This window comes from Salminus brasiliensis, chromosome 21 (assembly GCF_030463535.1).
Source record: "Salminus brasiliensis chromosome 21, fSalBra1.hap2, whole genome shotgun sequence".
Taxonomy (NCBI): domain Eukaryota; kingdom Metazoa; phylum Chordata; class Actinopteri; order Characiformes; family Bryconidae; genus Salminus; species Salminus brasiliensis.
The window spans coordinates 2,515,422-2,532,042 of NC_132898.1; the positions used below are offsets into that span (position 1 = coordinate 2,515,422).

The 16,621-nt window shown below is 40.2% G+C and overlaps 2 protein-coding genes across 2 annotated transcripts in view; one reads left to right on the forward strand and one right to left on the reverse strand.

Annotated features, from left to right (window-relative positions):
* cenpp (centromere protein P) overlaps positions 1–16,621 on the reverse strand; it is a 79,006-nt gene that overhangs the window by 22,211 nt on the left and 40,174 nt on the right. The window lies entirely within an intron of this gene.
* Positions 823–8,299, forward strand: aspn (asporin (LRR class 1)). The gene is made up of 8 exons (XM_072665753.1): positions 823–901; positions 3,724–4,023; positions 5,294–5,406; positions 5,831–6,044; positions 6,423–6,533; positions 6,630–6,723; positions 6,810–6,948; positions 7,722–8,299. The coding sequence occupies exons 2-8, from the start codon at positions 3,777–3,779 to the stop codon at positions 7,920–7,922; spliced, it is 1,119 nt and encodes a 372-aa protein (XP_072521854.1). The 5' UTR covers positions 823–901; positions 3,724–3,776; the 3' UTR covers positions 7,923–8,299.

A 16,621-nucleotide genomic window follows, 5' to 3' on the forward strand; every position in this document is an offset into this window, starting at 1 on the left:
ATTAAGTGGTGCACCAGTTTGGGAGGGGGGGTGCACTAAAACGTTTAACAGCGGAGGACTTCCATCATATACAAGCCTCCTGCCAGACCTACACATATTTGGCACTGCTTGGCATGCCATAAATACAGCCCTAAGTAAAATTTTGTGCTGCTGCAATCACAATGTCAGTTATGCCCTGGAAAAAAGTGTTATACAACACGCTAGACGTTCGTTATATCCGACACTGACGTTCATTCCAGTCGACACTTGGGCGTTACAGCTACTTCAAAACATCTACGTCTGGTTTTACTGATTACCTGGTTTTAATACCTTAACGTTTAACTGAAGAGCAGAGAACTTCTGAGAACAAGTCAAAAAAATAATAATAAATAAAAAAAACACGACCATATGGATTCAGAGGGAAAAGAAAACCACCCCCCCCCACCCCCGTCCTCTTCCTCACAAATTATGCAATATCATGTTCCCTCAAGCCCCAAACTATTCCAATACATGTGAAACACACAATGGCAAGAAGCCACCCACTCACGGTGTGAAGCAGCGTGAGGACCTACCCGAAGAACCTTTAAAAGGACGAGCCATTGAACATATAAGCCTACAATTTTGGCCAGGTTTCAAGAGGTGATGAGAAACATATGGCCGGTAACAATGTGTGTTCAGCAGTAGCTCGGAATTGGGTGAAGCCGTGTGATCAGTGTGAGGTCTTTAGTTCACATATAGCTCCTCATGCTGACAGCATCTTCTCACATCATCTCACGTCCGTTCAGAGATTCCACTCCTCCTTTTCCTCACGAGACTTCGGGCAATAATTTAGGATCTGCCGCCGCAGCGTATCCTGACAGCAGTGTTCATGTCCCCCCTGGAGGCTTTCTGGAGCTGAAGAAGGATTACACACAGTTCTGAGGTATGGCATCTTCTACAGAACTCATATTCCCATTTACATTTAAAGCATTTAGTCAATTCTCAGCTCTGGGTAACTGATCATGGAGACGATCAATGACTAATGAGTAGGAGTCAGAACGTCCTGGTTCTGGTTCCGACTGCTCATTGGGTCATCTGTGTTAATGCTGCACTCTCCAGGCTCTGCTACACCATGTGTAGGTTTTAAACAGGGGCAAGCACTCATTATTCTCTATTCAGCTGGACTATTCAGTCCAGCGCTCCTTTATAATGGAAACAGCCTGTTTATTAGAAAGTATTCATCTACAGAGCTTTATCTAGAACTCGCTGTGATTAACACACTGATTAATGCATGCTGGAGCTGAAATGGTAATAATAATAATAATACTGTCAGATTCCTGGAAATGTGCTCAGGCTATAACTCTCACAGCTGGTTAACGTAGCTCAGAGGTTTTTTCCTAATACTGATGTTTTTCCTGTTTCCCCATAATAAAGAGTACCGCACTTTAATAAGCACTCAGAGTTAATTGCTCTAACTAACAACACATGGGTGAAGCTGGGGTGGTGTAGAGATTTTGAGAAGAGCATCTCCTCCTTTTCTGACTGGAAATTTATGTTTTAACTTTCAATGTTTTGTTATTTAACCTGTTTAAACCTTTAAAGATGTTTTTTTTTTACTTTATACCATTTACTGTCAACACTAAGGAGATTTAAAGGGGGGATACACTAATTGTTCAATATTGTTGAATAAATTATGAATAATTAACTTGTTCAAATGTAATCAAAGTTATTCAGAGCAGGTTTGGAGTGAAGCGTCTATTTCAGGGAAACGTCCGGTCAAAACTGTTTACAGTGGTGGTGAAGGGAACTAGAAGTCTAGAGTTAAATGACTCTAAATGCTGCATCACAAAAATGTATTATATAAAATGTTTATGAATAAACAGCCGGAAACCTGAGACACTGTTTTACTATAGTTTTGACTTTTATAGTTTGTTTATTATTATTATTATTATTATTTTATTTTATTTTTTTAGACTAAAGCATATTTTAGGGGTATTTTAAGGGAAGGGGTGCATTTAGGGCGTTGTGCCGCAAAATAGTTCACACTGTCACGATTAAATTCTAAATATTATATTAGATTATACTAGATAAATAGATTCATATACTACATGAAACTCAGAAGACAAGCTTAGGTTCACTGGTGGGTCTGGATAGTAAAAAAAAAAAAAGACGAAATATTAGTTATGCAAATAACAAATTCATCTAGAATTAATTTTGGTCACCATGAACCAAATTTTGATGCTAATGTTTAAACAGATTGTTAAGTTAGGGCTGGATGCAGAACTGAGCTGCATATGGGAAGTCAAATTATTTGACTTATTGTGGATAGCCTATACAGGAAAGCATGGAAGGTCTCTGGAATTTCTATAAACATATATATATATATATATATATATATATATATATATATATATATGATCTAAAATAGTCGCTGTCAGACAAAAACCTTGTACTTAAACAGCAACATCCTACCACTTCTTAACTTTCAATGGAGGTCAATGCAAAAAGATTTGATTCCAAGTAAATCCAAGTCATCTGGAGCCTTTCTACTGGTCCGTTCATCATGAAATTCTAAGGCAATGTAAAGAACAACTGCTCGATTTACATTGTGGCAAAAACAGAGATGCAAGGTTTTGTCTGACAGTGACTCTATTTAAGAAAATTACTTTAGATTAGATTATGATTAGATTAGAAGAACACAGATTTGGGTCCTGACTTCTTGGCGAACTCCAGACACTGTATGGATTTGTCCAGTTCCACCAGCAACTCATCAGATTTGCTTTAACAAAGCACTGGTTAGATAAACTGGGTGTTGGAAGAAAACTGGAAAGAAGAGCAGTAGTTTTACAGTAGTATTGCTTATTTGCATGTATTGTAATGTAAACAAGTAATGGTGGCCCAAGACTTTTGAGCATAACCATAGTGAAGGTCAGGATGAACCCAAGGTCAGTCAATTAAATGAGACTTCAACTGAACACCCCCCCCCCCCCCCATTTACAATCACCTCTGACAGAACAAAAGGTCTGACAATAGAAATGACTAGAAACTACTATGTTTAAGGGGTGGTCCTGGAGGGGAGTATTAAAAAAAAAAAAAGCAAAAGGCCAACCAATTGTGATCTGGAGTCTTCACATAGCACCCTACAATTTAGTGATAGCTTGAATTGACCAACAGCCATAGCAGAAGAGGCGCCTTCCACCAAAGTGGTATGCTACAGTAATCTTGTGGGATCTCAGAGAGACATTCTTGCTGCCCACCACCGCCACCACCACTGTTGCTGCTGCTGGATAACTTTTTGTAGGGGTGGATAGAGACACCCCGCTCCTCCATGGGATTTTTTCCCCTCTCACATCATCTGATTGAAAAAACTCAACCGTCTACGATCAATGTTTAGGCCAGACAGGGAGTCTCAAACGAGAACAGCCACAACCCAGAACTGAAGAGAACTGCAGAGCCCCTGTCATTCAGCTGTAAATCTTACATTGACTTACAATAGTGGGGGCGTGTTTTCTTCTATTGTTTTAGTAATGGGTCTCAAAGGGTGGTTGGTTTCTAAGGACAGGAGGTTCCTTAGGAAGTCCGAGGAAAACAGAAGAGGGCTTAGAAAACATGTCAGTTATTTAATTTAGAGTTATACTTGTGACTATGAGCTACAACAACCCACAAAAATACAAATATTAGCAGTTCTCTTCTGTGCTGGAGATGGTAAGACTGGAAAATAACACTCGCCTGGTCATAAAATCAATCCATCATTTTCATCTCCAGGTCCTGAAGGTCCTCAACCGGTCCCCAAAAATCCCCCAGACAGAACCGCCACTATGAGGGTACTTCTGCTCCTCACCCTGCTGTTGCTCTGCCATGCCAAACCATACAAGCCGATCAAGGTCATGGAGCTGATGAAGCTCCATGACATCATGCAACAAGATGACCGGGATGATGATGATGATGATGATGATGATCGTGATGACGACGACAGCGATTATGACGATTTCGAGGACAACTTCATTTCAGATTGTCCCTTTGGCTGCCAGTGCTCCAGGAGAGTAGTGCAGTGCTCAGATCTAGGTAGAAGATACTTCTCCTTTCCTTGCTGAACCATCAAACATTATTTTTGAACAAAATATGAATGGAAAAACTGCTGACTGTATCCATGCAGTTGCATAATTTAGTAATAAAACTGGGGCTAAGCACTGATGTTCCAACAACGCAGCCGCACTCTATAATAAGGGTTTGAGGGAGATCATAGAGAAACCGTAAAGAAGCAGGTCTATAATAGAGATGTATGAGTGTGAAAAAGCTTTAAATTGGTAAAAGAACTTTTAAATATAGTGGTTTGACCTTCAAAAACGTTCAAAAGCGAACTCACACTCACATCTCTATTACCAACATGGTCCTTCCTGAAACCAACAGTGGTTTCCCTATGGAGTCTCTCAAAGAACCATTTGTAGCCCCATTATTTTCAAGAGTGTGCTTTATGTTATCATAATTAAGAGAAGGCCAGCTCTTCACAGCGACACTGGGCTTCATTTATCAAGCATCTCCCATTTTAAAAGTTCCACACTATTTAAAAAGTCCTGTTACGGGGTTGTAAGTCTAAAAACTCTCAAAGAAATCTACTGCAGAGGCATCTGAGAGCCACAGAGACTTGCCTAATGTCAAGTTGGAGGCCTGTTCTCTATAGAAAGGACAGGAATGAAGATGAATACAACCAGTCCAGTTAATGAAGGTCAAGATCTGCAATAAGATAAATGAGAGACTTCTGCAGAAAGGTAGATCTTTAGGGTAGATCTTCAGGGTTGCCTCAGAGTCGTTTAGTTATAAAACATTGATCAAGCATCTCAGAGTAAAGGTACTGATCTTCAATCACGTCTGATCTGCTGTCTAAATGAATTCAGTGAACCTTAACTGATCCCAGATCAGCGTTCTCACTCTGAGAAGTCTGAGAAGATGAACATGGACCATTGTTCACATGGTGATATCAGCGTTTCCAAAGCAGTTATAAAAGAGGAGACCAGCCACTGGTTGAAAGATGAATGGGAGTTTGCGGATTAGCAAAATGAGCCCATGAGCTTGCAGGTTTCTCCAGAAGCTGAGGAACCCTCTTCAATGTGGAGATCCGTGCAAGCCCATTAGCCAAAACAGGCAGAAAAAAAAAAAAAACAGGTTTCTGCAAATTTGAGCCGAACAAACTATTCCTAAGGGAGCCTGGTCTCGTATGACTGGAAACAACTGCCTGGTGGCGCTGTTGCCAGACTTGCCAATAAGGACTTTATGTTTATTTTTAAGTTTAACATCAGGTTTCTGTTTGTTTGCTTGTTTGTTTTCCCCCAAACAGGTTTGACCTCTGTACCACGTGACATTCCAGCAGATACGTTAATGATCGACTTGCAGAACAACGACATCACCGAAATCAAGGAGGATGATTTCAAAGGACTGACTAACCTCTACGTAAGCAGAATGAATCATCTGCAAACGCTTCTGTAACTGATGTTGAACTCGATTCAGCTTTTATCAAGCCAGCTTTGCTCATTATTTGGCTCAAGACATGAGGCTCAAACAAGGACAAGAGCATCACACAGTTTATGTGTAATTACAGGGAGAGTGTGTGGTAATGCATCTGCATGTGTTCGCGGTTTGCAGCATTTTGTATTGTTCTAATGACCGTTGCCACATACTTGCTTCCGTGGACCCAAGAGGGAACATAAGGAGTAGAACATAGCTGAGGAATGACGACTTCCTGAGAAAACAACACCTGATACTCAGTGCATTAACGTAGTGTTAGATAACGTTCTAATCTGCTGAAGACAGAAAGTCATGCATACTGATGAAAGCTCCTCTGTACGAACTGTGTGTTTCTGCATCTGCTCCACAGGCCCTGTTTCTGGTCAATAACCGGATATCGAAGATTCATCCGAAGGCTTTCAAAAACATGGAGAAACTCCAGCTTCTCTACTTGTCATACAACCTTCTGACACAAATACCTGAAAATCTGCCAAAGAACATTCTGGAGCTGAGGATCCACGACAATAAGATAAGCAGAATCCAAAAGGAGGCATTCAAAGGGATGCAATCCCTGCAGGTTCTGGGTACGGTTTCCACAGTATTCACACCATTTCTACCCTAGTTACACTCTTGGCCTGGACATGATTCTACTGTTTGACAAATCAGTCAAATTTAGAACACATGCAAAGTTGCAAACCCTTTAGGTACTATTTTAAAGTTCTGTTACGGGGTTGTTAATCTAAAAACTCTCACAGAAACCTACGACAGAGGCATCAGAGATGCGCTGAGACATTGACGAATGTCAAGCTGGAGGCCTGTTCTCTTCAGAAAGTACAGAAACGACGATAATTACAACTAGTCCAGTTAATGAAAGTCAAGATCTATAATAAGATAAATGAGAGAATTCTGCAGAAAGGTGGATCATCAGGAGTCGTTTACTCACTAAACTTTTCTCCCACCAGAAATGACTGCAAATCCAATTGCCAACAGTGGGATTGAGCTTGGCGCTTTCGATGACATGGCAACCCTCTATCTGAGAATTGCAGAGGCGAAGCTCACGGCCATCCCAAAAGGTAATGTTTCCATCACGTGACCACAATTGATTTGACCATTTGATAGTTGCAGCTGGTCATAATAATATGAATGAAACTATGATTTGAACCCCGCAGAACTTCCCTCTTCCATCACTGAACTTCACCTGGACTACAATAAAATTGGGAAAGTTGAAGTAGAAGACTTTTTCCGATACAAAAATCTACTGAGGTAAATGAGGTGATTGCTTTGCCCTCTAAACATCTCCCCAGACGCAAACGTGCACATATTAACATGCGTTTCAAAATCAATCGCAGGCTGGGGTTGGGTTTCAACCAGATCAAGTTCGTGGAGAACGGGAGCTTGGCGAGTATCCCAAAAATCAGAGAAATTCATTTGGATAACAACAAACTGAAAAAAGTGCCACCAGGTTTGAACACGCTGAAGTATTTACGGGTGAGTACGAGTGAATGACAGTGCAGTCACAAGCCCCTGACACACCAAGCCCACTGTCGGACTCCATCAGGACGTTGGTGGTCGTCTGTGGATGAGCGTTGCCCATAGACCGCTGGCTCTAGAATGTCTTTGTCAGCGATATTCTGGCTGATTGAGCGCCTGGAATCAGCATCAGTGTTGACTGTGAGAGCTGCAAATCATCACGTGAGGAGAAAACTGAGGGGTAGCACAGCATGTAGGTTTTTCCAGGCCAGTTCCAGTAGCCAAGTTTTATTCAAATTTGGATAGTATAAAACAAAAAAATTCTCAAGAAAATATTTAATTAATTTCTTTTTTACTATAATATTACGATTGAACATGGGTTTGCTGAACACTCTGAAAGCTAAGACATTTATTTTGTACTTTTTGTCCAATAATTCTGAATATTCTGATTTTATTTCCACTTTTTAATGGACAAATATTCACTTAATTTGTAATTAATATTTAAAACACAAAGCCAAGCTAACCTGCTTTACTTTTACACAGAACATTTAGCAAAACCCAAGACATCTGTAGCTTGTAAGACATTCAAACCATGTATTCTTAGCTGTTCCCTTCGGCACAGGCTCATTAAGTCCACACAGTCTTTGCAGTGAGCTGAAGGAAGGCAATCATCAGGTCACCCCTAGTTGTAGCGTTAGTTCGTCCTCGTCAGCTTGGTGTGTCTGGGCCCACAGCCATCCAGCATGAAGATAAATGTGTAACACAATGCAACCTCTCTTTGTCGCCGTTAGGTGGTGTACCTCCATGCTAACAGCATCACCCAAGTGGGAGTGAACGACTTTTGTCCGACTAGAACCAAGGTCAAGAAGACTCTCTACACAGGAATCAGCCTTTTTGCCAATCCAGTGAAATACTGGGAGGTCCAGCCGCCCACTTTCCGCTGTGTGTCCGGCCACAGAGCCGTGCAACTGGGCAATTTCAGAAGAAAGTGAGCAGAGAGTTTCTGACTGTGTCAGAATATCCTTCCTCTGGAGGGCAGCATCTCAACACCCTTTTTAATAACGCCCTACAACTTGTAATTATGTAGGGGTCCGATTCCCTCAGTCTGTCGGGCTGCACTGCGCAACCCGGTGCATCATATCTGCTGTTGAACTGGCAGTTTACTTGAAAAAGTGTGTTGTGAAGACAGAGGGGAAATATATAACAAGATATCGGGCAGGAAATCCTGCTGGAAATTAGCTACGTTTGTTTAAAACTGAACTGGCATTAGAGTAGTTAGACTGGGTTAGACTGGGAGCCATTGTAGATGTTTATCTTTCGATAGTTACTGTTTAGGTTTGCTGAGATCCGTCCACTCCTGCACACAGAATCTCTGCTTCAAACCCTGATGTTGCAGGTTAATTTCATGTTGGATATTATATCAGTGTGAAATCAAATGTCTAAAATAAATCTTTCCTGGTTGGTTTGTCTGTGTGATTATTATGGTAGAAAATATTAATATACCATCAGTATGGTTCAAAATAAAATGTTTTTCCACATAAATGGTCATAAAAAGCTCAAGTTTTATTTCTCCTACAATGTGGATATCATCATCATCATCATCATTATTATTATTATTATTATTATTTTTGTTGTTGGTAGTTATTTGTATTATTATTAGTATTATTGTTATTAGTAGTAGTAGTAATATAATAATAATAATAATAATAATATTACTACTACTAATAGTAATAAAAATAACTTTATATAATAATTATAATTAGTAGTAGTAGTAGTAAAGTTATTATTATTATTACTAGTAGTAGTAGTGGCATTTTTATCATTGTTAGTAGTTGTATTTTTATTATTATTATTATTATTATTATTATTATTAATAATAATAATAATAATAATAATAATAATAATAATGGTGGATATTATAACACTGAAACTAATTATGTGCGTAAAGCTCACTTTCAACTACTAAAAATAACAATGCATTTATTGTATTCTGGGACCAATCTGAACTAAACTGGTTATTTCATAAAATGTGTGAAGATTAAGACTGCATTGGTATTATTTAGGTATTCTGTAGTATGACAATTGATGGTCATCATACCATGTACATTTGCTTTAAAAAATAAAATAAACTAAAATTACATAAAAAAAAAATACAACTGAACAGAGAATCCCACCAATTTCTTACTATTTTCAGAATTCTATAACAGCAATCAATCAATTACTAAAGAAATTATTTAGCAGATTAACCCATAATAAATATGATCACTAGCTGGAAGCAAAATAGTAAAAAAGCTTCACTTCACAGCAGCTTTCTTACTTATTAATGACTCTAAATTAGAAAAAGCTTAAACTATAGTAAAGAAAAAATTAAGGCTTAGTATATAATAATAATAATAATAATAATAATAATAATTCAAACTGAGGTTATTATTTTATAAGTGGCTCTGGATAAGAGTGTTTACTAAATGCTGTAAATGTAAAATGTAATGTAGATGTAGAAGATGATGATGATGAACAAGAGGAAGAGTTGTGCAATACTAAATATGATCAATTTATTTCTCCTACAATGTGAATGATATCATCATCATCATTCTTCTTCTTATTATTATTATTATTATTGTTCATGTTATTTGTATTATTATTATTATGAGTAGCAGTAGTAGTAGATAGTGGATAAGAGTGTCTGCTAAATGCCGTAAATGTAAAATGTAATGTAAATGTAGATGATGATGATGATGATGAACAACAAGAGGAAGAGTTGTGAAATACTAAATACTAATAATACCATAAAACCCTGATATTTTCTGAGACCGTTATCATGCCATAAAAAAAAAAAAACTCATACCCTAGTGAAGACCTGTCAAGTTTTTTAAAAGTACTTCACATCTAAAACACAGACCTGCGTTTGTTTAAGCACTGCCCTCAGCTCACCTTCATGGCACACCTGGAGAGTGTTTTGCAGCCAGCAGGTTTAAACTATGGTAGCTATGGTTCTATGGGTCGGTTCTTGTCGGTTACAAAGTTCTACACAGTTGCACCACTGCTTCACAACCAGTCTCTAAATTCTGACACCCTTATTTTATGTGACAGCTGTACACATGTGTGGAGGTTCAGAAGCAGACCACCAGATGGAGCTCCTGCTTTAGATATTAATCTTACAGTTCAGGGCAGCAGCAGCCAGTCCACCTCCACGATTCAGTACCCATACAACAGCAACACTCTACAGATGTACAGTATTTCTGTGCTTAATAAAGGCTGCAATCAATGACAGTCATATCACTATGATTATGCTAAACACCCCAAAGACTCCTGAACTGCTGCTAAAACATTAAAGTCCCATTAAAAAACCTCCATCCACTGGCTGAGGAACTCTCAGAAACGATGAACAGATCCCTTCTTTCAAGAAACTGTAAAAACAACAAAGTACTAATGGGAATCGTTTTGTTGATTATAAATCTAATGTCAGAATAAATATTTGACCACATGTTGTAATCAGCGTGAGGTCAGCCACAATGAAGACTTGATTCAGACAAATGGTAGAAGTCTGGAGGAATTCATTCAGGATGGTTCATATAAGCAAATATTAACTAAATAAATCACACTAAATAAATAAACATTATAAGTAATGCAGTATATAGCTCATTTGAAAACTTTGCACTGGCCAGAACCGTTTCTAATTAACTAGGTTTCATTTTTACAAGCAATGCAATCAATCTCCAGAGTCTCTAAAGTTACACAAAACCTTCTACTAATTAGTTTTACTAACTAAGAACTGCCCTTACAGAAATGCTGAACAAACAAACAGTGGAAGACACCTCTATGCTGCCACGAGACTGAGTGGACACAGCTGACCAAAGCATTTGACCAAAGAATATGATGCATTATGGCTTAATTGGCGAGATAAAACGAGATAAAACTCTATATAACATTAAAATAAACCCAAATAAACAAAGTCAGTGGTCATTGAGAGTGTCTACCCGTAAATAACTCTATATAACATTAGAATAAACTCAAATAAACATAAAGTCAGTGAGAGTGTCTACCTGTAATTAACTCCATATAACATTAGAATAATCCCAAATAAACATAAAGTCAGTGGTCATTGAGAGTGTCTACCTGTAAATAACTCTATATAACATTAGAATAAACCCAAATAAACAAAGTCAGTGTTCAGTAAGAGTGTCTACCTGTAATTAACTCTATATAACATTAGAATAAACCCAAATAAACATAAAGTCAGTGGTCAGTGAGTGTATATACCTGTAATTAACTCTATATAACATTAGAATAAACCCAAATAAACATAAAGTCAGTGGTCAGTGAGTGTCTACCTGTAATTAACTCTATATAACATTAGAATAAACCCACAAACATAAAGTCAGAGGTCAGAATGTGCTGTTGGTCAGTAAAGTTGTGTGGTCAAGAAGGCTGCTGACTTAAAACTGTACACATGTAAAGTTACTTCACTCTTTAAAGGAGAGTTCTTCTTTAAGAGTTTCTTAGTATCTGAACAGAACAAACAGCTCCATTATTTGAAGAACCTTTCAAAAGCGGTTCTGCTCCACTGCTGTGAGCCCCTCAGTACCACAGAAGCCTTTTTGACTCGAGTGTTAGAAACAGACATCTGCTGTTCATTTCCATTTCATCACATTATTGCTTTATTTTCTTCTACCTTGTAACCCCCCCTAAAACACTGGAAACACTAATCCTGCTATTCGCCTCTGCACACTGTAACAACTCCCTCCTGCAGGTGAGAGCTGTGTGCGCTGTGTGCACTGTGTGCACGGTCTTCATGCCTTTACTACAGCATGGCAGCACTAAACAGAGAACCGCCACCCTACTACAGATCTCACCCTGCAAAATAACTCCACCGAATTGTAAACTGATGCAAGCTTGCCGACAGCTGATCATCCAAACGCCAACATTAGGAGGCCCTTTTTCCATTATTAAGGAATGTGCACGCTTTGATTGTTTGAGAAAAGACTTTTCCAATGCATCAATTTTCTTCTCTTCATCACAATTTGGCCGCTCTGGGTAGCGCAGACAGACGTAAAGGGGGTGGAGGGGTTGGACACCGAGGGGAACGGCGAGAGAAACTTCGCTCAGGAAACATATGGAACGAATCTGCAGGTTGGCCTGGGCTGCTGCTGCCACGTCTCACATACCGGTGTCTCCAAAAAACTCACAACAGGTTTGGACCATTTAAGCTCCCTCAGCCAGGCAAACACCTGGGGGAGTTGTATGTAAATAAATTCTTCAAAGCCACCACGGTGAACAGTAACCCAGTAGGGTCTTCGTCTCCGTGCCAAAGTAAATCTCATATCGTGACACTAGAAACACGTACTTTTCAGCCCCCAGCTCTCCAGAATGTGCGGAGCATTGCTGGAATATAAACACCAGGGCAAACGCATGCATGTGGACCTACGGTGGGAAAGCTTCAGCGTGAAGAACCGGGACTAAACCGAGGCCAGTTTTAGGTCTATTCCAAATGGGATGTGTGGATTAAACACCAATGCAAAGTCTTGGCTCAACCAGTCTCAGAGAAACCAACCCTAGAAGCTGGTTCCTTTAGCTCGCCACAGTGGCATTTCTCTACAGGGACCGCCGCGGTTTGTTTAAGTGCAGAAAAACAACTCTGCACCTTGTTCTGATTAACCCTTTTCTGTTTGCCATTAGACTTCTCCTTGCTCGTGCATTCCTGCATCAAAATATGGAATATACCGATACAGTGCCTCTGCGGCAGCAAGGCTCCTAGACGTGCACTCGAATGTGCTCTGGAGCGTCAATGCTTCAGCACAGGTGTACGAGGAAGCTGCGTTTAACAGCCGTAGGTTGGTAGACGTATTAATATGTCTTAGATTTCTCAGATTAAACTGTTACCGACTGCAACTGCGTCCATGGCAACCCTCTGATGTCTGATGTGCTGAGCGTTCGGTTTGCTCGCAGAATGACAAAGTGAACACTGCACAGCTTTAAAACCATCATTTAATAAAGGTTTAATAAACCGTTACTACTGTTAAACTGCTCTGAATCAGGAGAGAGAAGCTGGTTAGCATTAGCTTTAGCATTAGCTTTAGCATTAGCAGGGTAACAGTCTGCTCTCCACTTATGAAAAGCCCACTTATAAACGTCTAGACGGGAGCGACCTGGTGACTAATGATCAAGCTTTCATCAGTTAGGTTTTCCCCTCATGGTTTTGGATCTGTAGCCACTCGCTAAGCTAGCCTTTGCTTAGCTAGCTCGGGTAGCTACAGCTCCACCCAGTATCGGACAGCCCAGAGCTGCTGCTCCTGCTGACTAACTGCTGACCCAGACACAAGCGCTGACCATAAAAACTGGTGACCGAGAGCAGAGTCGAGCGATTGGTGCTGGGAGGAACAGCAAGGAGAAATGAGAAGCCGGTTCTGCTGGGTTTGGACTTTGGTAGTCGGCTATTTAGGCTTAGATAAGTTAGACACCACATCGCCCCCACCCAATGGCTCTCTGAAATGCACATGGGGGAAGCGAGCTTATTTGGTCGTGTACTAGATAGACAGACACTGAACATAACAAATCTGACCCATCAGACAGGTCGTAATTTGGAAATACCTTCCCTTATAAAAATGCTATAATTAACACTGTAATAGAAGAGTAATAATTAACAGTAATGGATACCCTAAAGAAAGCTTAGCAGATCAATCATCTTGAATGGGTTATGCAATGCTCTTCTGAGGTGACCTCTAAAAAAAAAAAAAGCCATAAAGACAAGATTGGTGGTCTGGAAAAGCATGTTTACAAGTCTACACCTGTTCTGCTGACACCACGCTCTCCACCCACAGTTACCCACTGTTTAGAGTGTGTTTTAAAATTGGGACACTAGTAAAACTAGGGGGCAAGCGGTTGGTTCACCTCACCCTAAAAACCTAATCCTGAAAGAATCCTAAAAATCAACCTCACACGTTTAACCAGATCATTTCAGCATTTTAAGAGTGACTTCATAAATCAGTGAGCTCCCACAGCGCCACCAACCTGCGGCTCTCTTAAATGCACATGGGGGAAATTAGCTTATTTGGTCGCGTTCTAGACAGACAGACAGAAAGATGGACGGACGGATAGATAGATAGATATACAGACCAGACAGACAGACAGACAGACAGAGAAGCAGACAGAGTCAGTCAGTGAGACAGAGATATAGATAGACAGATAGGAAGAAAGATATTCAGACAGAAAGACAGATAGATAGTCCGAAAGACAGACAGACAGGCAGAAAGACAGCCAGAAAGACTGACAGGCAGACAGATAGATAGACAGAAAGACAGACAGGCAGGCAGAAAAACAGACAGAAAGACAGACATACAGACAGACAGGCAGACAGACAGATAGACAGAAAGACTGACAGGCAGGCAGAAAGACAGACAGAATCAGTCAGTCTGACAGTCAGTCAGAGTCAGACAGACGGATAGAAAAAGAAAGACAGACAGACAGTCAGAAAGACTGACAAAAAGACAGAAAGACAGACAGACAGACAGACAGACTGACAGACCGGCAGATAAATAGACAGAAAGACAGACAGGCAGATAGATGAACAGACAGACAGACCGGCAGATAAATAGACAGAAAGACAGACAGACAGGTAGATGAACAGATAGACAGACAGACAGACAGTCATATAAAAAATATGTATTTGAACCGACCGGAGATGAAAGTGCAGTTCTAAAGAATAAGGACTGAATGATGAGCAGGGGACGGGTATCAGCAGATAGAGGACAATACTGAAGAAGTGTATTGTATACTGTATTGGTACTGAAGTAAAGTGTCCGTAGTGTCCAGGAGTGCAGATGTACAGGATGTACAGTAAAGTGTAAAACAGAACAGACACAGAACAGAAATCTCATTAGAAAACACTGTCCTCACACAGATCACACACAGAGCATCTGAGCTCGTCACGATAGGTTACTTTAATTCCACTCTCCCGTGGAAAGCTTGGACTGACGTGAGCTTCAGAAGCTACGACCCGTTTAAAACCAGCACTGAATCACAGCGCAGCCAGAACACGTCCCGGTATTCTTCACATCGCTCTGTCCACACTGAAACCTGTGGCGGTTCTGTGAAGTCATTAGGAAAAGCTACACAGACAGCAGCAGAAGAAAGCCTGCTGTTGACACAGTCTCACAGTCGTTAATGAGCGGGACGTCTAGCCAAACTGAAAGGAAAAAAAAGAAACGCCATAAAAGACAGCCAAGGGATCCGCTCTGAATCCGTACATACACTGGAAAAAGTGGCTATGCTGCTCAGGCCTGTAACAGATCGGCCTAAAACCTTTTGTTGGTTGGATTTTAATGTGAATATCGCTGCTGCCCAATGAAAACCACCTATCTTGAACCCTGTAGCTGCTTCTGCGTACACTGGGCAAACAATTCTGGATGAACAGACCAATAGAAATGACCCAAATTACTTGGAATATACTCTTATTTTACAAAAGAAACTGTTATAGAATATTTTTGTAAGGATATTTTATACAATATTTATTGCAATATAATATGTAATATTATATTAATATGTAGACAAAATGCACCAATAGCATAAAAAAGTCTTAAAAACTGCTATGCAAATACGGAGTATTGTGATTTTTACTCAAAATATGCTTCACTCCTTTGAATTAATAGGACGGATTACACGGTTTGTAATGAAATGTGCCTTTATGAGCCTTTTTATGCACCGGCGTTATCCACAGTATACTCATACAGGCATATCGCCTCCCACAATAACAAAACTTATAACAATATGATAAATATTCATATTGTCCAGTCCTATTTTACATAGACTTCCATTCAAAGTCAACATTTTTACCTTCTCCTGTAAAGTCACTATTTTCAAGATACATATTAGACAGCATCAATATTCTTTCCTAGGTCTATCAAGCCAGTACCAAGCCAGTACATAACTGTGTGGTTGGTGTGGCGCAACAGATAACACCACTACCTGCCAGTGAGCTACCACACCATGTGGGAGACTGGGGTTCGATTCCTGCCATACACCAATAAGAGTCCTTGGGCAAGACTCCTAACACTACATTTGCCCTCTTTTGTAATACAAGTAACCTTGTAAGTCGCTCTGGATAAGAGTGTCAGCTAAATGCCATCTCAGAAGATTTAGCCACTACCCTTATGCCTGGCATTAGGTGGCATGGCCCCAATTTTTCTTCTCTACAGGCTCTGGACAAGCGGTTTGTGTGCATTTGCACATCAGTGCCAGAAATGAGTGCAAATGAAAGCAGCCGGACGTATTTATTAGAAGGGGTGTCCACAAACTTTGGCCATACAGGTCCAAGGACTTGTGATTTGAAGTAGTTGAGGTGAAGCACTGACCCGGGGAAGTGCCTAGCTGATGACCCATGGTGAAGAGTGTGCGATACAGTGGGCGATTTGACCGGGATGCTGCTGTTCACACTCACTGTAGTAGTGAAGAGGAGGCGACATTTGGGTGTTTTGTCCCAAATAAGAGGAACGACTCCAAACCTCTGCACACACACACTGATGTGCTGAAGTGTGTCCAGTGTGCCAACAATCTGCATCGTTTTGCTGTGAAGAAAGTTGGACGTTGGATGTTCAGAAGTCATCAGAATCTCATGACCAGTAATGCCTGTGGTCCAGCTTTAGAACCAGTCACTGTTCATATGTAAAAAAAATAAAATAAAATAAAGTGTACTGAA